The 24,760-nt window shown below is 30.1% G+C and overlaps 1 protein-coding gene across 1 annotated transcript in view; it reads left to right on the plus strand.

Annotated features, from left to right (window-relative positions):
* LOC101239878 (protein GPR107) overlaps positions 1-24,760 on the plus strand; it is an 89,266-nt gene that overhangs the window by 7,092 nt on the left and 57,414 nt on the right. The window contains exons 4-5 of the mRNA XM_065790995.1: positions 10,431-10,522; positions 20,724-20,943. Of these exons, the coding sequence (XP_065647067.1) occupies positions 10,431-10,522; positions 20,724-20,943 (312 nt within the window). The remainder of the gene's footprint in view (positions 1-10,430; positions 10,523-20,723; positions 20,944-24,760) is intronic.

Consider the following 24,760-nt stretch of genomic DNA (forward strand, 5'->3'; position numbering starts at 1 on the left):
ACTTTTGTAGCAAATATTTTTACATAAACATTCAAAAGTTAACGTGCTTTTTTTAAAATTAATTTTTTCTTTTATCTTATGGCCTATAAAATAATTCAAAAGTTAAAAAATAATAAAAAGTTGCTTAACCAAAATCGCTTAAGGTATACATAATTTGCTCTATGCGTAACGCTTTAAAACAAGGCCTATATATATATAAATTTATATATATATATATATATATATATATATATATATATATATATATATATATATATATATATATATATATATATATATATATATATATGTATGTATGGATGTAAGTTTTTAACTATATTAAAGGAATTAAATTTGAAATAAAATTAAATAAGAAATAAATCATCAATTAGATAAGAAATAAATCAACAACTTAAAGTCACTATTTTGATTACACTATTTTGGTATAGATGAAAATAATTGTTCAAAGCAATTTGTAAATTTTGTAAAATAAAAATAGCAAGAAGTGAAACATCTGGCAGTTTTTCTTTACATTTTACATCACAAATACGTTTCTTGATTTTAAACTTATTTCGTTGTATAATTTGGATCCATAAGTCATATAATAGCTTTCCTAATTTATAAAAAGACACTAAATGCATTTTTTTCCAGCTCCTGACAAAAATCAGTTCAAAAAACATTCAAAGGTTTACTTAACTTATACATGCTTTTCCTTTTATATTTATATAGGCTTATACATGCATTATATAGGCTTATACATGCATATATAGGCTTATACATGCATTATATAGGCTTATACATGCTTATACATACAGGCTTATATTATATAGGCTTATACATGCATTTTCCTTTATGGAATAATTATATTTTTGTATACAATATAAAAACAAAAAGGTAAAAGTACTGATTTTTCAAAGCAATTAACACCGACTAATGGTTACCAAGACCGATGCCAAAGCATCGGCTAAATGGTCGATGCATCAGTGTACTTTTTATCACTTCTGAACAAAACAACTTTGTCAGACTTAATACAGCAATGGTTACCAGCATGGTTAAAAAAAATTGTTTTGTGTATGCATTTAGCACATATTGATATTATTAAATGCTGAGTTTCATAATTTTTACTAGAAGTTTTACAAGCATTTTTTTTTTGTCATGATGGTCTTAACGGTAACGGTTGTAACAAAAAATCCAATATTAAAACGCAACGAATAAAACTTCGAAATCATTATGTAAGAAGAAAAGTATAAAGGATTATTAAAAACCATGTAAATTATCTTAAAAAAATGCACTGTAACATTATCAAAGTTCTCAATTATGGTTTTATAAAACGATTTTTAACGCCATACAACAGGACTGTTTAAAATAGTTTAAAAAAATGAGTTAAGAAGTTTAGTATGTGTTTTCGTAATTTTAATGCTTTTTTTTTTCCTCTTTCTTGCAGAATTGCCCATATATATATATATATATATATATATATATATATATATATATATATATATATATATATATATATATATATATATATATATATATATATATATATATATATATATATGTTTATATGTTTTTATTGATAAATGTTGTATACTGCTAGAAATACAACTCTCAACTGTTTAAGAGTTGGCTGATGATTGCCGAATGGCATGAAACTTCAAGTTCCATTATAAAGTTGTATTTTTTCATTTAAAATATGTATATATATATATATATATATATATATACATACTCACCCTGGGAATTATGGTTGGCATTCGGCAATGCCGACCTAACTGCTGACCTGAAAGTGTTTGAGGTCAGCAAAAAATTGACGACCTCGTTTCAATGTTTTATCGTAAGACCTTTGAGATATATGTATATATATATATATATATATATATATATATATATATATATATATATATATATAGATATAGATATATATAGATATAGATATATATAGATATAGATATAGATATATATAGATATAGATATATATAGATATAGATATATATAATTTTTTTAAGGTGGGCAAAATTTTAGCAAATCAAGAAGTGTCTCCTAATACCTGGTTTTTGGGTTCTAAAACACATTAATAAAAAAGTCAGTGGTTACCAGTTTTAATCGATCCACTTGGGTGTTCAAGTCAAAAAATAATTATCAATGCATTATCTAATTGGCTACAACATTAATTAGATACCAAATGATGCAGAATTAAATTAAGAGCATTGTTTATTTAATTAAAACTTTTTACTAAAAATTAAATTTATGAAGTTATTGCCAAAAATCTAAGTTTTTTATTGTTATTTAGTTGAAATTGTGACATATATTACAAAAATATTACAACAGATACTTTCAATATATTAGGTATCGTGGTTTAAAATTAGCGATTCAAAATCTTTATAATTGTAGTGTTATTTATAAATGAAACACAAAAAAATATATGAAACATTATAGTTATATTATTAAAAATATATGAAATATTGCAAATCACTTTTTAATTTAAAATTTAAAAATATTTTCCTAGACCTGATTTTGTTTAGAATCCCTGTGAGAGTTTTTAAGGCACTTAGGAACAGTCACAGAAAAAAGGATGAGACCTAATTGAATGACGAGTAATACAAGAATGAATTTTAGTAGATGGCACAAGAGATGGTAGCTCTTTAGAGCAGTGCCCATTATGGTATTTGTAGAAAAGAGAAAGAGAAGCAACATTACAACAATATGATAATGGTTGGAGGTTGGCTCAAAGAGCAGGTCCTTGTCTAAGAGAGCAAGAGCATCATTAGAAGATCCACCCCAGATATGGCAACAGTATTCCATACAAGAATGGATTTGAGATTTATAGAAAATCCATTATTAAATGGTAGTATCATCAGCAAACAATGCCACCTTAGATATGAGAATATCTGGAAGATCATTAATGTAAATTAAAAAGAGTATAGTGCCAAGGATAGAACCTTGAGGAACTCCTGAAGTTAAAGAATAAGAAGAAGAGTGCTGTTTATCGAGGACAGCTTTTATACTACGATTGGAAAAGAAGGACTCCATAATCTTAAAAGTGTTACCAGATACACAGTTATAAGAAAGCTTATGAAGAAGACCAGCATGCCAAACTTTATCCAAAGCTTTAGAAATGTCAAGATTGATAGCCTTAACCTCTCCCCCTCTATTTAATGCATGATAAAACCTATCGGTTATTACTGTTAGAAAATCAGCTGTAGAATGAGAAGATCGAAATCCATATTGATGATCAAAAAGTAAGTTGTTAGATTTAAGATGAGAAATTAAGTATTTGTTAACTAAAGCTAAAAAAATCTTGCTTATGATATGAAGAAGACAAATGGGATGGTAGTAAGACGAGTCAGATCGCTCTACAGAATTTTTGAAAATAGGGATAACCTATGCCACTTTCCAGCATGCTGGAAAACAAGACTCTAATAAGCACTTGTTAAATAGTTTTGAAAGTATAGATGACAGTTCCGGAGAGCACTTCCGCAAGACTACAACAAGTATGTTTTTCGGACCATAAGCTGTAGAAGAGTCTAAGCAGGAAATCACTTTAGATACAGAAGCAGGAGTGACACGAATGTTAAGCAATGGATCAACCTGTTTGACAGCTATATCAGGTAGAACGCAACTAGTGGAATCAAGAGATGATATTGATGAAAAGTTCTTAGTAAACAATTCGGCTTTGTTTTTAGGTGAGGTGACAAAATCTGAACTATACAAGAGTGGTGGAAAAACAGATTTGCTTTTATTATTGATACTGTTAAATATTCTCCTGAAGTTACGAGAGCCTAATTTTTGTGATGTAGTATGAGATTTCATAATCTAAGAATAACGGACTTTGGCGTTAGACAAAACCTTTTTACAATGGTTTTTAGCAATGGTAAACATACTTCTGTTTTCTGGAGAATTGTTTTGCTGATAGATATGGGAGTAACAGTTTCGATTTGAAAAATCAGCAGCACAATGTGAGGAAAACCATGGAGAAGTGTGAGGCTTAACTTGGAGTTGTAGATATGGAATAAAAATTTCCATGCAAGCCAGAATCCACAAGGTTATGTAAGAAGCACATTTGTTGACAGGAAGACGAAAGATTTCTACCTAAAGGCCATCACAAAGAAAATCACAGAAAGAGTCCCAGTCAGCTTTAAGGTAGTTGTAAGAGGTATGGTGATAGGGGGATTTAGATGATGAAGAAGAATGAGATATTAGTTTTAGAGAGATCAAACCATGATCACCTAAGGGTGAATGTGGAGACCTAACACCTAAGGGTGAATGTGGAGAAACTGAGCACTGACTAGGATTAGAAACAAGACATAGGTCGAGTAGAAAAAGTTAATGATTTGGGTTGTCTGGAAAGCGAGTTGAAAAGTTGACTATTTGAGTTAGAGATTGAAAAAGGCAAAAGTTGAGGGCTTTAACACTAGCACACTAGAGCCAAGCGATTCAGTGTGATGAGCATTCAAGTCACAATATTGGCTGATGGATAAAGAGAGAGCGCTTGGTCAATTTGATTAGAAATGACATTAAAAAGAGTGCAGTCTTGAGATGAAGAAGAGCGATAAGAGAAAGGCGATAGACTGAAGTGGTTCTTAATGAAAGCACATAAAAGAATAGTCTGTGGATTCAAACCTAGTTTCCCGACAAATAATTAAATTCTCACGAATGTAAATGCTAAGGCCAAGCATGTGGCTATTAGAGTCCTTACGAATTAAAGGAAGATAGTTATCTTGATGGTTGATGTTATGGTTATCGACACTAAGATCACAAAATGAGATAGCTGAACTCAAATTTGTCTCACAAAGAGCAAGTAGGTTTGGTGATCTTTGCAAGATATAAGACTCAGCAGAAGAAAAGTTACTTCGAAGACTACAAATATTTGTAAATGATGGGCTTAGAGAACTTGGTGATGATGATGGTTTTTAGTGTTTTATAGTTTTTGGTACTTTAGTCATTTTAAATTTTTTAAAGAAATTGACTCAAAGCATAGATTTTACTTTGTAAACTATATAAAATTTTGTACTAGTAATTGTCTCATTACCATTAATAAACCCTAAGCCGTAATAAAGGGCTCTAAATGTGGCCTCGACAATGCACACCAAAAGTTTGAACAAGGACACCATCTATGTGCAACGTGTTACATTTAGTACTCTGATATTTTTCAGCTGTTGACAGAATCAGCCTCTCTGAGAGCTACCACAGAGTTTCGGAAACCTGACTACCAGCTGGCCTCAGAACTATAAAAATGAGTTTTAAACACAAACAAAATCCATATTTTGAGTCAAGAAGAACAAGCGTTCAACATCTTAAACTGGAAATATTTTATTAAAATAACAAAATACAAAAGAAGTTCAAGATGAAGTTGCTGAAAAAAATTATAGTTGTTTAGACCTTGATAAGACAGTTTTAAATAAGTATGTTTCTTTATTGGAAGTATCTCTACTCCAAAATGTAAGGAAACACAAAAAATTAGGATATGGAAAACAAAAAGATACATACTGCCAGCAAGTATGACAAACTTAGTTGCATCAGCATTGGATATAGACCCAAAAGATACAGTATCTTATAACCTAGCAGCATCAGCATTTGATATAGACCCTAAAGATATAGTATGGGAAAAAGTGCATTAACTTTAATAATTTAGACAAACTTTTAGGTGCAATAAACTAAGTGAAAATAAGTTTGAAGGAAGAAAAAGTTCAGTTACTAACATCAAATCTTGATAGTCATTTGAAAATTTGCAAGACATTTTCAGTTTCAGAACAAACAATTAAAAAAACTTGCAAAACATTTTCAATAATTCATTTTCAACAATTGAAAAAATATTTTCAGTTTCAGAACATCTTGTTAAGAAAGCCTGAAAATGAAAAATGGATGCCTGAGATTAAAAAAAGGCAATCAAAGATATTCTTAAGCAGAAAGTCACAAAACAATATCCAGGAAAAAAAGACTTGAAAGTTCATAAACAAAAATGCCAAATTTGAGTTCGAGGAACTTAATCTGAAGTTTAAGAATACCCTAAACACAAAATTCAGCAAGTTCTGTGAACTAAGGCCAAAATGGTGCGTCACAATTAATAGTAGTAGATGTCACTCAGTTTGTGTATGTTCTTATTTTCAAAATGCTATGATGATGTTTGCTACTTTACCTAAGGGCCATTTGATATATTATAAATATTTGATGAAATTATGTGTTTGTAATATAGATAGTCAAAGCTGGATTATTTATCTATCAGGGGTTATCTTTTTCTGGAATTTCAGATATTTTTTTCAATTTTTAGTTTTTCCGGATATCTAAAACGTTTTTCATGTATACAAGTTTAGGTATATATTTTTTATATATACTTCTTTTTTAAGCTTTTTCACTCAGCACTCATACAAAATTTAAAAAAGTTTTAAAAAAAAACTAAAAACAAAATTTAGAGGAAAATAAAGGAAAATATATTCCAGAAATTTTACCCAAACAATTTTCAGAATTTTTAAAATATGATCTGGATGATCTATGATCTATGTTCCAACTGTCCTTGTAAAGTATATTTGAAGACTTACTGGTAAAATTTGTTTGAAAAAATGATTTTGATTTTGACGATCAGATAAGATACAAACAATAGGTGTCAACTGACTTGTCACAGTTCAAGGATTGAGTTTATCAAAACTCTAAATAAAACTCTCTATGATATATCACACCATGTGCATGGGTGAGCACTTGCATTGGGTAGCAAGCCAAGAAGAATATTTGCCAGCTACAGATTACAAGCAAGGGAAAATCTGACATCCTGGATGGCAAGGAGTGACCACACTTCTTTTACATTTTCAAAGTATTCTGGCAGGTTTACAAACTGCCAAAAAAATCTGTGACTTTGCACTTGTATCTTTAGAATAATTTTGTGTGATGAGTTGCTTGGAACAAGGAGATTTTTATCATCAGAGCTTGTGCAAATGATACCAAGTGGGACTTTTAAAAAACAACCTCCCTCATCAATGCCAGTTTTTACAAAGTGATCTTCATAGACTTTTCTGCAAAGCAGAGTTTCATTCAAGATATCATCGAATTTCTTGCAATGGACAAAGAAATCAGTCTGCTTCTTTCCATTAGCTTGCAGCTTGGCTGCAAAATTGGATTCTACTAATTTGGTACTTGAGACTTGATTGGTAGTAGAAGCAAATTTCTTTATAACAACATTTGACAGGCCTGTATTTAGCTGTACTTGAATGAGAATCTCAGTTGTTAATGCTAATTCATCAAAAAGACATCTGGAGCTTGAGGGGCTTTTTATATGGAATAAGAAAAAATAAAATTTCACTCTAGAACTTCACAGACTTTCCTGCTAATAAATTTAAACAAGAAGGAGGCTTTCAATGATTTTTATTAAAAAAAAAGGAAAGTAACTAAAAGCAAGAGTCCTAGAATTATCCTTTGTAACTATATAAACACACCTGGAGTCAAAGGAAATGATGGCCCATTATTGGTTCTGGTGATGCAAATAGCTCCATGGGCTGAAGCCTCTTTAGTAGCTATGATATTAGAATCAATTTGCTCTGCTGTTTTTACATCTTTGGATGCCAGCTCTTTCATAATTTCTCTTTAAAGTGTATTAACTGCATATATGAAGCAGACCTTTACTAATGAGAATTAGTTGAACAAATTGAACATCTTCTTGATGGCAAAGAGAATTCTTCACTTTTGGCTGCAATTGGGCTTCTTCCATTCAGTTTTGAATGACGAGTTTGACAGATAATACAACAGGGCAAAACTTAGCACACAGGGCAGTATATGCCCTGTGTGCTAGGTTTTGGCTGAATGGAAGAGAAATTAAATAGTGCAAAGAGTTAAATTGATACACCTTCAGCTCTTTTAAGTAGCAAATCTTGACAGTTTGATAACCAATTCTGATCCTGTTCCTTATCAAAGGTGTGACTTCATTTCTTCACACTCAAAGAACATTTCTTCACACACAGAACATTACTTCATTTCTTCACACACAGAACATTACTTCATTTCTTCACACACAAACAGTTTTTGATAAAGACCATGATTTTTTCAAATATTTGGCATTTTTGCATTAAATCTTTAAAAAACAAAATCTTTTTCTTTAATATTCTAATTTAACTGTCACTGCAAAAATCTTGATAAACTAAAAGTAAACCTGCTGCTTGGCAGGGTTTTAGATCTGAGGTCGAAAAATTCTCTTCAGCTCCAAGCTCCGACTCTATTAAAATATTTAACTCCAGCTCCGGCTTCAGAGTAGCTCCAGAGCAGCTCCAGAAAAAATAAATCAAAAAAATAAAATGTTTTATAAAATATCAGGTTTTGGTGGTTTTGTCGAGATTGCTTGATATAAAATCAAGTGCAGAAAATAGCCTTTCTACACTTGCTTGTGAGAAAGTTATAGCTGATTTCACTTTTTAATGTACTTTTTCTTACCAGTTGTGATAGTTGTCCATGAAATTTGTATTAAGTGTTTTTATTTTTTTTTTTAAACTGAATGAAGTGCTGTAGCTGTTTTTCTTACTTCTTGACTTACCAGTATATTTTTGGCATCTATTTTATTTTCTGCTATTGTTTTTAAGGCTTGTTTTGCTCATATATCTGATTATCTTCTAACAATATTCTACAACTAGCATCAACATAAACTGCGGCTAGAAATATATTATGAATTTCTTAATTTCTTCACAACATAGCATACCTTTGCCAAAGATTGTGTATGTTTCTTTTAAGGTGTTACAATTAGCTAGCTGCAAAATGTAAACAAGCACATCGCCTCAATCTTAGTACATTTACTAAGATTGAGGTGATGTGCTTTTTCACATGGAGAACTAAGGTTAGATTTTTTTCCGAAATTGCTTCACTTTCTTTCATGTTTGTATCCTGTCATAAATGCTCCTCATGTTCCTCATTCTTTATAGTTTCATCTAGAAAATTTTCATCATCTGAATTTTTATTTAAAAGTGTGATTGTCTCAAATGTTTTAAAGTAACATTTAAAGTATTGTATGCAATAACATAAACTACATGACATATTACAAAAAACAATTTGATCTGAGTTAGTTTAAAAAAAAACGCAAGTACTTTTTTGAATGTTTACAAAAATAATTTTATATACATCAGCTCAAAAAGATAATTTATAAAATATTAAATTACTAAGTGCCTCAAGGTAAGCATCAAACACTTAACACTCAATCTATTCATAAAATGTCAATGTCAAAGTATAAAATACTTTATTCAGAAATCATAAAACTTTAAATGACATTATTAATCACAGTTTAATTAAAAAATTTTTTTTATTAAAAATAACTTCATAGTATTTAGGAATCAAAAAATATTCATAGTTTGATCTTTTTAAATTTTTAAGTGAGTGCAGCTGAAACATTTCTAGGTGGAGCTAGCTTGGAGTTGGCTCCAGAGCCATCTCCACCTAGAAATGTTTTAACTGCAGCTCTGGCTCAGTTCTGTGTAAAAATACCAATTCCAAATAGCTCCGCTCCAGCTCCGAAGCAGCTCCAAAGCCCTGCTCTTTGGTGAATTTTTTTCATTGAACTAAACACTGATGAGTCAGCATAATGATCAATATATTTCAAAATAAAGAATTAAAAGCATATTAATTCATTAAGATTTTCAGAGCAAATCCTTCCTTTTTTTTTCTACTGTAGAAATTTTGGAAAGCTGTCATTTCATTTTTAGGCAAAAATATAGCAAAACTTTAAAGTCATTTTTTTTCTTGAAAGAAATAGTTTGATTTCAATTTTTGTTTTCCAGTAAACTAGGGGCCATGTACTTTCACCCCACACAGTTGGTTTGCCCTGTTCTTTCAAAAGTAGTTTTGGCCATTTTGTACAACAAATAGAGGGGTAAGTTGACATATTGAGTCACCAATTCAATTTTCAATAGAAAGTTAATCAATAAATATTAAGTTAAAAAATATTTTATAGAATCATTTATTATAATTGTGTGTTATTTATTAAGAACTTTAATAAATAACACACAATTATGTTTAACTTAATTTATTAATGCATTTTTTTTTAAGTGTAAATTTTAAGAATAGTTTAAATTTAAAAGTCTTTAGAAACCTTAACAATAATTTATTACTTACAACTTAAACTTTCACAGAAACTTCATTTACATTTTTTAGTGTAACAATGCTGTAATTATGCTGTATATTATGTGCAATAAACTTTCACAGAAACCACTTTTACAATATTTCTTAATGAAACAATGCATACAGCATTGTTTCATTAAAAAATTTCACAAAGAACAAAGTAGTTTTTACATGCAATATTTTGTACCTAAAATACAATTTTAATATTCAAACCATTTGATTTAAAAGACACTAGGTAATTTTAATAACTGTGTGTTTTTAGTACATAAACTGTGTGTTTGCAGTACATAAACTGTGTGTTTAAAATATATCATAGTTTAAGGTACCAGTATCTACAAAATATAGAAAAATTAAAAAATTTTTTTTAGGATAAAATTTCAAAAACGTGTATACTGGAAAAGAAAGAATCGGATATAGACATGAAATTTGTTCTTTTTGTTTTTGACTTGGTTCATGATAGGTTTAATTTTTTTTTTTTTTAATTCAATTCAGTTTTGGATAATAAATATTTTATCTTATTTTCTAAAAGCTAAAATGATATGGCATGGGCCATTTTGTCGTAAAAATCATATACTATGAAAAGTTAATAATATTTTCATTTGCATTTAAAAGTTGCTAATATGATTAGTGCTAGCAGCACTGGAAAGCTGATCAATGATTGTCTACTTTTGAAAAAAATATTTTAGAGCATGCAAGGACAGATACAGTAAAAGAATGAGACTTTGCTAAATGAAGAGTCAACCGAAAATGAGTTTTAGTTATTGGAACTCTAGATGATTGCCTCTTTGAGCAGCAACCATGATAGTACTTGTAGAAAAGAAAAGAAGATACAACTTTACAACAATGGTAGAGAGGCTCAAGCTTTGCATATAGAGCTGATTCAACTACATTTACAATGTGTTTTTGGACCTTGTCTGGAAGAAAAAGAGCACTGTTAGAAGAACAAACCCAAATATGAAAACAGTATTCCATACAAGGACGAATAAGAGATTTGTAGAAATACAGGATGGAATCAGGAGTGAGAAAATGACGAGCACCATTAAGAGAAGCAACCTTAGCGGACATTAATTTAGCAATTGATTGTATATATGGTTTTCATAAAGGTCAGTAGTAAATGATAACCCAAAAAGACGTAAAGAAGAGGACTCAGTGAGAGAGTTGCCATTCATTAATATAGGATTGCCAACAGTATTGTGATGGTTGTTTACAATAAATAACTGAGTTTTATTGGAGTTAAAATTCACAAGCCACTGTTAGCCCTAATCTGTTACATAAATGATAGAGTGAAGAGGTGTTAAGCAAAACAAAATAAAAGAATGGTCAAAAGGTTCAAACCTGATTTCACAACAATTAGGTGAATTGATGTGTGTGTTTACCACCAACCCAAGCATTTGACTGTTGGAGTTTTTGCGAATTAAAGGATAGTACCCATCAACACTGAGATCTGATGAAGGAACAGTTGAATTTAAATTAGTCTCACTAAGAGTAAGCAAGTTTTGTGAATTTTGCAAGAAGTAATGGTTTTCTCTTTTGCAATTAATTTGCAAATTAAAAGGGTTGTGCAAGGGTTTTCCTTTTTGCAATTAACTTTTATGTAGAAGAATGCCTTAATATATAACCATTTATTAAATGTACAACCCTCGGAAATAGGAAAAATTAGGTCGGTTATAATTTGCCGACCTCAATCTTTTAGTGGTCGGCATGAGGTCTGCCTCATTAAAAAAAAATTTGATACAAAAGTCATACCATGAAACATAGAAACGAGGTTGGCAATTTTTTGCTAACCTCAAACACTTTTAGGTCAGCATTGCCAAATGCCAACACTAATTCTAAGGGTTGAATGTATAATAACCAAATAAAAATAACACGATCAAAAAGTAGGCACTTTAATAACTAATGTATATTTTAACTTATATGTCTAACTTATATTTATTTTATTTTAAAAATAAAACTATTATTAGTGCTATAAATGTAAGAATATTTTGAAAAGTAAATGTTTTTTTTATTATTTTTTTCAAATGATGTCATTCGCTTGAAAAATTTTAAAATGGACACATTACCTAATTAATTTCTTTTTTAAATAATTTCTAATAATGAAAAAAAAATTAGTTACTGAATTTCAACGTATAATATAATACCCTATATATTGTTATTTGTATAGATGTAATGCAACAGATGTCTATTATTTATGAAATATAAGCGATATTTTAGTTTATATAATATTATATTGAGAATAAACTTTTTGTTGGAGTTAAAATTTACTTGCTACTGTGAGCCCCGATCTATTACAGAAGTGAGATCAGATTCAAGAGCGCTGCCTGTTCTAAGCAATCGAAAAAAGACTTTTTGTCAAGACAGGAGTATAAAGTTCATTCATCAGCAAAAAGTGCTTTAGATGTAAGGTTGTCATGAAGATTATTAGTGTAGATAAGAAACAAAACAGGACCAAGGATAGATCCTTGAGGTACCTAGTACTACTAGAAATAAACAAAAGAGTTGGCCTTCAAGGATTCAACTTTAATAAAGCGGTTAGAAAGAAACGATTTGATATTCTCAAAAACTTTCCAAGATACACTATATGAAACAAGCTTATGGAGAAGCCCAGCATGCCAAACTTTGTCGAAAGCCTTAGATATGTCAAGAGCAATAGCCCTAACCTATCCACCTCCGTCTAATGCATGATAAAAGCGAGAAGATCGAAAACCATATTGATTGTCTGACAGCAAGATATTTGTTTCAGGATGGGATTTGAGAAATTTGTTATTAAAGACTCAAAGACCTTGGTAATAACAGAATGAAGACTGATTGTACAATAATTAGAGAGGTCAGAATGATCACTAGAGTTTTTGAAAATTGGAACAACAGATGCCATTTTCCAGCAGGCAGAAAAGCAAGACTCAGTCAAGCACTTATTAAATAGTTTAGAGAAAATTGAAGAGAGTTCAAAAGAAAAATTTTGTAAGGCTGTGACAGGAATGTTATCTGGACCACAAGCCATAGAAGAGTTTAATCGAGATATGACTTTAGCAATGGAAGCTGAATGTCTAACAATGGGTTAACCTGTTTAGTTGGAGTAGAAAAAAAGAATGGCCATAAAATTCAATAGTCGAATTAGAAAAAAAGTTCTTTGCAAATAGTTCTGCCTTATCTTTGGGAGAGGTAATAAAATCAGTCCAATGAATGAGAGATGGAATAATAACCTACTTTTATTAATGACGCTGTTGAAGATTTTCCAAAAGTCTCTTGAGCCTAACTTCTGAGATAAGATACGAAATTTAGTAAATTGAAAATAACAGAGCTTAGCATCTGACAGTACCTTTTTATATTGATTTCTTGCAGTAATAAATAGCCGTTCTCAAGAGTTTTGAAAAAGATGAAAAATATGATCACAATTAGATATAGCAGCCGCACAAGAAGGTTAAACGGAGTAGAATAAAGCTTGGCTTGGAACCAAAGAGAAAGAATACAAGTTTCTATTCTTGCCTGAATTCAGGTGGTTATGGAGGTAGCGCATTTTTCAGCTGAGAGGGAAAAGACATCAGCCCAAGAACTATCACAAAGAAAATTTCAAAAAGAGTCCCAGTCAGCTTTAGGGTAGTAGTATGTGGTGCGATGATAGGGTGAATCCGAAAAGGAAGTATGAGATAAAATATTTAATGAGATCATTGCATGGTCAGAACCACCTAAAGGAGAAAAAGGAGAATATGAATATAAGCTAGGATCAGAGACAAGACATAAATCGAGGAGTGAAAGTAAATGATTAGGGTTGTCTGGAAAACAAGTCACAAAGTTAACAGTCTGAGTAAAAGATTAAAAAATTTTAAGAAGTTATAGGCTTTAGTGCCAGCAGGATCAATGGCGTTAGTGTCAAGCCATTCATTGTGATGAGCATTAAAGTCACCAATAACAACAATAATGGTAAAGAGAGAGAGCATGGTCAATTTGATCAGAAATTTTATCTATATGAGTGCAGTTTTATGCAATTTTCTCAGTTCTGTTAATTAACTCTAAGTCGTAACATCGGGCTCTTTATGTGGTCTCAACAATATGCACCAAAAGTATTAAAAGGGACACCATCCATGCGCAACATGACGTTGTTAATACTCTGATAATTTGCAGCTGTTGATGAAATCAGCCTCTCAGAGAGCTACCACAGAGTTTGGGAAACCTTACTACAAGCCGGCCTCAGAACAATTAAACTGAGTTATAAATCTGTACCTTCATTAGGAGATAACAGTAGTTTTGGCATCTTCACTTCCAACAAGGCTGCAAGCAACCACCATTAGAGTTGAAAGTTACTGTAAGAGAAAAGATAAAGTTTATACAGCAAGATAACGATTGACAGATGACTTAAAAGATTGCAAATTATATAAATCAGGAAACAAGATGAAGGAAGCGAATTCCAAAGAACTGATGTTCGAGGAAAAAACTAAACGAATAAAAGTTTTTGGAGCACTTAGGAATTGTCACAGAAAAAGGATGAGACTTAATAGAATGGCGAGTAACACAAGAATGAATTTAGTAGATGGCACAAGAGACCCTAGCTCTTTAGAACAGTGCCCATTAAAGTATTTATAGAAAAGAGAAAGTGAAGCAACATTATGACGATGTGATAATGGTTGGAGGTTGGCTGCCAGAGCAGGTCCAACTATGTTTACAATGCGTTTTTGCACGTTGTCTAAGAGAGAAAGGGCATCATTAGAAGATCTGCCTCAGATATGTCAACACTATTCCATACAAGGATGAATTTGAGATTTATAGAGATAAAGAATAGAATCCGTAGTAAGAAAGTGGCGAGCACAATAGAGATGCTCAATTTGCAATGGAATTGATATATGGTTTCCAAGAAAGATCCAAAAAGTAATTCCTAAAAGATGAAGGGTAGATGACTCATCAAGTATATTACTGTTCATAAATATAGGACGATCTATATTATTGCGATAACGATTAGCTTAAAAAAATTGAGTTTGATCTGAGTTAAGGTTCACCAGCCATTGAGAGCTCTATGCTCTAGCAGAAATTAGATCTTTTTCAAGCTCAAATGGTCCCTCCAAGCAATTAGAAAGTGTTGGCTTCTTATCGTCACAAGAATAAATGGTAGTGTCATCAGTGAACAATGCCATCTTAGATGTGAGAATTTCTGGAAGATAGTTAATATAAATTGAAAAGAGTATAGGGCTAAGGAAATCACTTTAGATATAGAAGCTGGAGTGATGTGAATAACAAGCAATAGACCAACCTGTTTGTCGGCTTTATCAGGTAGGATGTGATTAGTAGAATCAAGAGATGAAATAAAAAGTTCTCAGCAAACAATTCAGCATTGTTTTTTGTTGAGGTAACAAAATCTGAACCATTTAAGAGTGGTGGACTCACAGATTTCCCCTTTTATAGATACTGTCAAAGATTCTCCAGAAGTCACGAGAGCCTAATTTTTGAGCTGAAATACGAGATTTCATCACCTGAGGATAGCGTGCTTTGGCGTTAGACAAAACCTTTTTACAATGGTTTCTAGCATTTGTAATTAAAGGTCTGTGTTTTGGAGAATTGTTTTGCTGATAGATATGAAAGTAATGATTTCAATTGGAAATTGCAACAGCATAATGAGAGGAAAACCATGGAGAAGAGATTGGCTTGACTTGGAATTGTCAAGAGGGAATAAAAGATTCCATGCCAGCCTGAATACAAGAAGTTATATGAGAAGCCCATTTATCAGCTGGAAGGCGAAAGATTTCTACCCAAGGGCCATCAAGAAGAAAATCATGGAAAGAGTCCCAGTCAGCTTTTAGGTAGTTGTAAGAGGTATGACGATTGGGAGATTCTGATGATGAAGAAGAATGAGATCATAGTTTTAGAAAGATCAAACCGTAATCAGAAGCACCTAAGGGTAAATGTGGAATAGGTTGAGTAGAGATTGAGAAAAGCAAGAGTAGTAGGCCTTAATGCCTGCAGAGACACTGACACTAGAGTCAAGCTATTCAGTGTGATGAACATTAAAGTCATCAATAACAACAATATTGGCTGATGGATAAAGAGAGAGCTTTGGTCAATTTGATCAGAAATAACATTGAAAAGAGTGCAGTCTTGAAATGAAGGAGAGCAATATAGAATAAAGAAAATAGTGATAGAATTGAATCACAGACTATTCTATGTGCTAAACGAAAGCACATAAAAGAGTAATCTGTGGATTCAAACCTAGTTTCCAGACAAATAGATGAATTCTTACAAATGTAAATGCCCAAGCCAAGCATGTGACTATTGGAATCTTTATGAATTAAAGGAAGATAACCATCAACACTAAGATCACACGATGAATCTGCTGAACTCAAATTAGTCTCACAAAGAGCAAGTTGGTCTGGTGAACTTTGCAAGAGATAAGATGCAACAGAAGAAAACTTCAAAGACCATGAATGTTAGTGAATGATAGGTTTAGAGAACTTGGTGATGATGATGGTTTTTTGTATTTTATAGTTTTTGGTACTTTTGTCATTTTTGAATGTGTTAAAGAACTTGTCTCAAAGCACAGATTGTATTCGGTACACTATTTAAAAGCCCAAGTAATTGCCTCATTACTATTAAAAAACCCCAAGCCGTGAAACCTGACTACCTCAGAACCATAAAACTGAGTTGCATAGTCTTTATCAAGGAGACACAAGTAAGAACCTATAAAAAAAGTCAAGATGCATTCAACATCCTAGGCAGGAAACAATGTAACTCAGGTTTTTATCTACGCCAGCTTAATAGATGAAAAAGGGGCTTGAGGCTGGTTAGAAGAATTATTCTGCTTACCCCTAAAGTCTTTGCCTAGGAGGCCTCTTACAAGACAATAGCTGGATGCAGTTATTATCTGTCAAAGATGATTATATTTATCAAGATACCATATCTAGGCTTTACTCAACCAAGAGACCTAAGGCAGGAGAAATTTAGCTGGATGCAGTTAACATCTGCTCAATATGAGTATGACACTTGTAGACCAAGTTTAACAAAAAAGTCTTTGTACTCGTTAATGGTTGACTCATATTCAGATAACAAACTAGAAGCAAGACATGCAACTTTAACAGGTTTTAAATATTTAAAAACATTAACAATAAAAATGGCATGTTCATCTTTTTCCAGTTTAGAATTTTTTAGCATTTTCGAAGACCTTTACATTGACCTCCATGCCCAAAACTCAAAGCAAAAGTTATTTTTTATTATGTTTTTAACTGCGTTTGAAACATATTACTTAAAATCTTATCTAAAACGTTTTATTAAAGTTTTGCAAAATGATTTTACATTATGTAACAAATTACTTTTTTTTTTAATTATTTCAATTCACATCTTCAAGGCCATGAAGCCCACTACAGTCGAGGAGGCTACATTTGTTTGTTACTAGTGGTTACAACCCTTTCTCAACTATAACTCCGAAACACAAACCTTGACAAATAAGGCTGCTGTGCGAAGAAGCAAGTTGAGCGCAGTACTACCAGGAATATGATGGGGATCAAACTCAGAGCTTCTCACATTTAAACTTATCATAAAAAGTACATGCTTACATATAAAAGTTTACATATAACAATTTTGTTTTATTAAAGCATGTGCCAAATATAAGTTTTTATATGAAACAATAATTGTTTTCAATATTTTTACATAATTTTGCTTCTTTTAAGTACCAGGTTGACCTACTTTTGAAAAACTTTTTTTACGTTTTTTGCAATCTTAAGCCATATGCAGTAAATTTTAAAAATAAATTTCATCATATATATTCTCACATGGCTAAATAAAATAAATTTTGTAAATATGTTAAAATACTTAACTTGTCTTAAATTAATATTAATTTAAGACAAGTTAAGTTGACTTATTATAAAAAAATCTAAAAACATTGTTTTACAAGGGTTAAACAAAATGGTGGTTATTTCAAAAACTTTATATCTGCTTCTTTTTATTTTTTTGCGGGTCAGGCTAAAAGATAGTAAGTGTAGCAGCACTCCCTTGCGGGTCAGGCTATTTGTCAGTCGATGTAGCAGCACTCCCTTGTGAGTCAGGCTATTTATCAGTCGATGTAGCAGCACTCCCTTGCGAGTCAGGCTATAAGATAGTTGATGTAGCAACACTCCGCGCATGATTTACAGTAAAAAAAATAAAAAATAAAAACATTTTATTAAAAAAATTAAAAATAAAAACATTTTATTAAAAAAAATAAAAATAAAAACATTGTTTATATTGTTAAAAACATTCTGAATGTTTTTAAAACATTCTGGTCAATTAAATTTGCGTTTTTGTAGTTTTTATAAAAAACAATTTATTTGTAATTAAATTAATGGTTTTTACTTTCGTCGAACACGCAAATGTTGGACGAAAGTCAAAAGTAATTAAAAATGACGTATGTGTTGGCGTAAGAATCACTTTTTTCCTTCCGCTCTTCCCAAAGACAACAAACTATAGATCTATATATATATATATATACATACATATACATATACATATATATATATATATATATATATATATATATATATATATATATATATATATATATATATATATATATATATATATATATATATATATATATAAGTGCCCTACTTGACTGCAGTTGCTCTCTATGCCTTATGGAGCCTTCGGGAGGAGAAATAAAAATATTTTTGCAAAGAAAACTTGCTTATTTTGAGTGAAATTTATTCAAAAATGTTCAGTAATATTTATTACTTACACTACGTTATTTTATAAAAAGTAGGGTGCATGAAAAAACAACCATTTTCGATTATTGCCAAGTCTAAGTTTTAAACTGTTTTTTATAATAAAATAACACTAAATTTTGAACAAAAAATAAATTTTTAGAGGTGCTCCAATACCCTTGAACATTTAAAATGCTCCTAATATGTATGAAAATTAAGTAGGAAAGTAGAATTCTCATTTATTAAAAAAAATGTTTTCTTATTATTATTCATACTAAGAAATTTATCTTGGCAATATATTTCTAATATGCTAAATGTCATCAGATACATGTGAAAATCAATGAGGTGTTATCATGTGAAATATATTTGAAAATATATGCTTTATAAATAGCAAGCTTTATATAAGCTTGTTGTAATCAACAGGGTTGGCTAGCAAACCTGTTCTGAAGTTGCTGTAAAATTTAAAAATTTCATTATTTATATAAACTTTTAATTTTTATTTACTAAAACATAACAAAGTCAAGTTTTATACAAATATACAGACAAATTATCAGTCATTTCATTTTTATTTTCACTGTTATTTTTAAAAAGTTTTGATGTAGTTACAATAATAGAATTACAATCCATAATTAGAAGTAGTTTGTATATAGCTCCTGAGAAGAAACTCTGCAAACCTCGTGAACAAAAGGTTGCCAAAAAGTAACATTCCTAAGTTGGCCGATATTAAAAGTACAAAATATCTTTGCAGTTACTGAATACCTGGCAAAAATGACTCAATAAACTTTGATAGCTAGGCAGATTTCTGGAATAAATATTGTTGGCAATTTTCTCCATTGTATTGAAGTGATGTTTTACTGATAGATGTTAAAGATTCTCTTAAACATTTATAACTCAAGTGACTTTGTCAAACTAATTTTTTTTCTCTGAATAAGCATCAGAAAGAACATCCATAAAAAACCCCTCTATTTAATTTAAAGGACTATATGGATTAAACAAACAATACAATCCACAAATTCCAAATTTGCTTCATTTAGACCAAAGTGATGCAATTTGCCAGGTGCAAGTATTACATTCTGTTTGTGTTTGTTCTTATCATCAAAGTGCCATATTGCTAATTGACCCTTAAATATTAATAAAACGTATAAGAATTTACTTTCTATAACTTTTTGCTAAGTAAAAAACAAAGAATAGATGCTTGCATAGTGTCCTGGAAAAGAACCATTCTTCATGTGCTTGAATGAGATTTTTTGGGAGAATATAAAGATGATTTTGAGATCAGGAAATGCCAAACTATGGATCATGCAACACTAATGAATTTGACAGCAGATGTTTTAACTTTCATTGAACTTTTCATATCTTGCCACATCCACAGAAAGTCACCATGCAAAGGGGAAACTGTAAAAAAGTTGACAAGAAAAATGTTTGTTCAGAAAGAACATCCATAAGCAAAAGAACTTGCATCCGAAGTCATTTATGAATTTTGTATTCAGAAAATTAAAGTTGTTAACTTTATTTACTTAAAGGGATCAGACTTATAATTGCAACATGAAGAAAGATAATGATATAACAATCTGGTTTTTTTAGCTTTATTAGTTTATAGATCTTGGAGATGAGTAGTACATATACTAACTTCACAATAATCCTCAAATTAAAAAGGTATATTTCAATCTGTTGCTTTTATTTTAAGAGATTAGGTAACAGTAGTCTATGATGATAAGTAGTTGGCATACTAACTGAAGTAATGCCAGTGTTGAACACTTTGTTGAGTTTTTGATTTTGTATTGGTTTTAAAAAAGTGAAAATTACAAATTAATTAGGGCAATATTAAATCTATGAGTTTTTATAGATGTTAAGGATAAGTTAAGTATTTAAATAAATTTTAAATAAAGTTTTGGTTTATTTAAAGCTCAAAAGTTAAAAGACTATATAATTATTTTCAAATATACCTGCTCGGCTTGTGAAGTTGGCAAAGGGATAAAAATTATAATAGTATTTTTTTATTTTCAGAATCACTATTAAAAAACCTGGAAAAGATTTCAACTTCAATTTGATTCAAATTACAAATGGTACAAATAAAAAAGATTCATGGAGCTTTAATCAGTTCAGCTTACCTTATACTGCTATTACATCAACAAGAAAATCGAGTAAATGTCAAAACTCCACAAGTGCTGAGAATATTTTGTTTAAACGTACTCAAGATATAAATAAACTTTCATTTTCTGGACAGGTATATGGTTTTATTTTTTGAAATTAATTTTTTATATAGGTTATTAAATTAGTTTTTAAATAAAGGTTCATTACAAAAAGTATATCATTTTTTTTTTTTTAAATTTATTAGTTGTATTAAGTTACATATGTTTAAAATTAAAAAAAGATGATAAAAATCACGGTGTTGTAAGATCCAATTAAAATGTTATGGAATTCTTTTTTTTTTTCTGTATTTTTTAAAAGAAGAAAAAATGATTTTTTTTACCAAAGATTTTATGTTCTCAGAATTAGGAAGTATAAAATATATATTAGGGTGGTTACTATAATGCTAAAGGTGAAAAAAATTTCCAAAAATTACATGGGGGAACCTCCTAAATTGTGCCACTTGACTAGAAAATGACAACTATAATGTTTCAGCTCAATCAGACAATCCTAACCCTTGCCTCATTGAGGATGAAATCTGGAAAAATTGGGGAATTTGGAAAAAATTTGTAATTTTTTTACTGTAAAATGAAAATGGATCATCCTATTAATGTGATATCTCATTTTGTTCACTAGGTTTTATGTTATATTAATGTGATATCTCATTTTGTTCACTAGGTTTTATGTTATATTAATGTGATATCTCATTTTGTTCACTAGGTTTTATTTTATATTAATGTGATATCTCATTTTGTTCACTAGGTTATTCCCTTTAAATTTCATTAACTTAAACTTTTAGCTACAGCCAATAGTTTCTGAAATATTTATATTTTTACATATTTAGATTAAAAAAGGGAAATCTTCATATTACGCAAAAATGCAGAAGAACTTAAATGTATTATTTTGTATGATTAATTAATTTTAATTATTACTTATATTCTGTTTTATTACTTTTATATTGGGGAAAAAGTAATGAAACAATATGCAATATTACTATTATTTATAAATTAACAGATTTTTTAAATGAAAAAATAAATTGTGTTTATAGTTAAGAGGTATTGTAAAAAAAAAAAATGGTCTTGGTTTAACATTAGGTACAATTTATACAATGAAAAGAAAAAAAAAGTAATCTTAAGATTACTTAAAAGGAGGTACCAAGGCCCTTATTAAATGAAGGGAGCATATTCTAGCTAACTGTAAATAAAAAGAGGCTCATTACACCCCTTCCTTATCCGTTACAGATGAAGAAAAATTTCAGGTAGTCTGTTACCTGAAGTCTTTTATTCTTTCTAGTTGAAGTTTGGTTTCCATTCATTAAACAGTTCTAACATTTTTTTTCAAATCATTTATTTAGTGCTTAGTGAGTTCAGTGCATAGTGAGAAAGTAAAGATGGCTTCATCAAAATCTGCAGAGATAATTTCGTTCAAGGCAAGCAGATCAAATTTATTTAGTTGGATACATGACTCACCAAACTACTGGTAGTAAGTTACCATCAAATAGTCAAGTTTTACCCAATTTGTTTTTTAATATTCGTCAAGTAAAGATAAATGTAAAAGATGCAGCTAGACTAGCAAAACAGGAAGTTATTATTTTTTGGGAAAAAGCAAGAATACAAACAAAACACTTAAAAGACTGTGTTGCAAAGCTAGAAAAACTTCATAAGGAATAGAGAAAGCTGCAAAAATTGTTAATTGAACTAGTGCTGCTTAGACTGAAAAGGAAGAAGCTTTTAAGGCTACACTTGATGACCTTTTTGCATTGCTCATCAAAATGCACTTGAAACTGCAATCGCAGATGACAAATTATTCTTACTCAAACAAAGAAAAAATAGTTGCCTAAGTTGCCTGGGAGGAGGTTATTTTAAGTTCTTAAAAGCTGAAGAGTGTCAGCAAAAATGTTTCTGAAATGATGAGAGCAGTAAAATCCGAGAAATGTGTAAGTTATTTCTATTTAATAAAAAAAAGTTATTATTATACTTTTACTTTTATTTACTTCATTTATTCATTTTTTATTTTTTTTTATATTTTATATTTTTTTTGTTTATTAATCACAATCTTTCCACACACACACAATATATATATATATATATATATATATATATATATATATATATATATATATATATATATATATATAATATATATATATATATATATATATATATATATATATATTTATATATATATATTTATATATATATATGTATGTATGTATGTGTGTATGTATGTATGTATGTATGTATGTATGTATGTATGTATGTATGTATGTATGTATGTATGTATGTATGTATGTATGTATGTATATATATATATAAAATTTAAAAAAATAATGAATTTTTACTTAAAAAAAGTAATTGTTTTCCATCAATTAATGAGACTTCTAAATAATATAGCGTATATTATTTAGATATATATAGATATGATATATTCCCTTTGCGTGAGTTCTAAAAAATATATATTCTCCTCAGTTTAATGTCAGATTTTAAAAAAATATTAAAAGAAGGAGTAGCAGTTTAGAAATTTATTTATATAAATAGAAATAAAGGTCAAACTTAGGGTATTGTTTAAGTAATTCTAAATACCTTAAACTAATTACTCTGAAATTTTTTTTAATTATAGTAATGTGTTTTATTTTTCAGAATTAGAAAAGTTTGAGTCTTTAGATAGCAGTACATCAGATGAAGAAGGGTTTGAGAATAATGTTCAATGCACAGAGGAGATAGACATAGCATTACTAGATGATGAGCCTGACAAAAAGAAAAAAAAATACATCCTAAGAACTGAGAAAATTATTACTAAAAAATTATCATTAATATTGGATGGTGTGCTATCTCAGACAGAGACACTGCTCAACAATAGAATCTCTCGTTCGTGACTCTCAGATATTTGTTTTGAGTAGGAGCATCATTTGCTTATGCGTGCAAGAATTTAGAAAAGAGAAAGAGCAGAACCTATTCAGTATAGGTTGATAAAATCAGATTTAAAAGGAGCTGTGATGGAAAAAACTTGGATGGAAAGTTACTTCCAGATATTTTAAATAAAGAAAATGTTGAGAAAGTTGCTGTTTTGATAAGCTGCAGAGAAGAAGAGCAGTTAATTGGAGGGCCACAGTTAGAAAATAGTGCTGGGAGTGCTGTGGCAAAATGAGTTTATGCAGCACTTAAAAAGTGGGGCGCACTAGACAAGATTGAAGCAATGTGTTTCGATACAGCTTCAGTAAATACAGATTGTATTAAGGGTTCTTGTTTTATATTAGAGCAATTAATGGAAAAAAATTGCTTTACCTTCCATGTCACCACCACATTTTGAAAGTAATATTAAAATCTGTTTTTGATGGTTTGATGGGAAAGACAACAGGCTCTCAACCTGATATTTTCAAAAGATTTCAAGCAGAATGGCAGAAGATTGGTAAGAAAAAAAAGCCAGAAATAGATAACAAGGCTACAGCAAACAAAGTGATCAACCCTGATGAAATGGTCAATTATCTACTAGAGCAGTTAACAGTTCACCATCAAAGGGATGATTACAAATACCAAATAAAAGTTTATTTAATATTTTTGGGACGCTTTCCTTCAGATAACATCGCGTTTGCTACTCCTGGAGCTTTTCATCACTCAAGATGGTTGGCAAAATATGCTGTATTCGATACATATATCTTTTATATGGATCAATTTTATATGGACAATATATCTTTTTATGGATCAATTTAAATTTGATGAGTTGGAGTGAAAAGGGTTTCATGATCTCTGCCTATTTATTTATGCAAAAGTATGGTTGGATGCCCCAAAAATAACATTTGCTCCGAGCCAAGATTTACAATTAATAAAATCTTTAGCTAATTACAAGAAAATTAATAAACAAATTTCAGATATAACACATATAATCAAAAATTATGAGTCATCTGTGGTATCTGA

The sequence above is a fragment of the Hydra vulgaris genome, chromosome 02, assembly GCF_038396675.1.
Source record: "Hydra vulgaris chromosome 02, alternate assembly HydraT2T_AEP".
NCBI classification, from domain to species: domain Eukaryota; kingdom Metazoa; phylum Cnidaria; class Hydrozoa; order Anthoathecata; family Hydridae; genus Hydra; species Hydra vulgaris.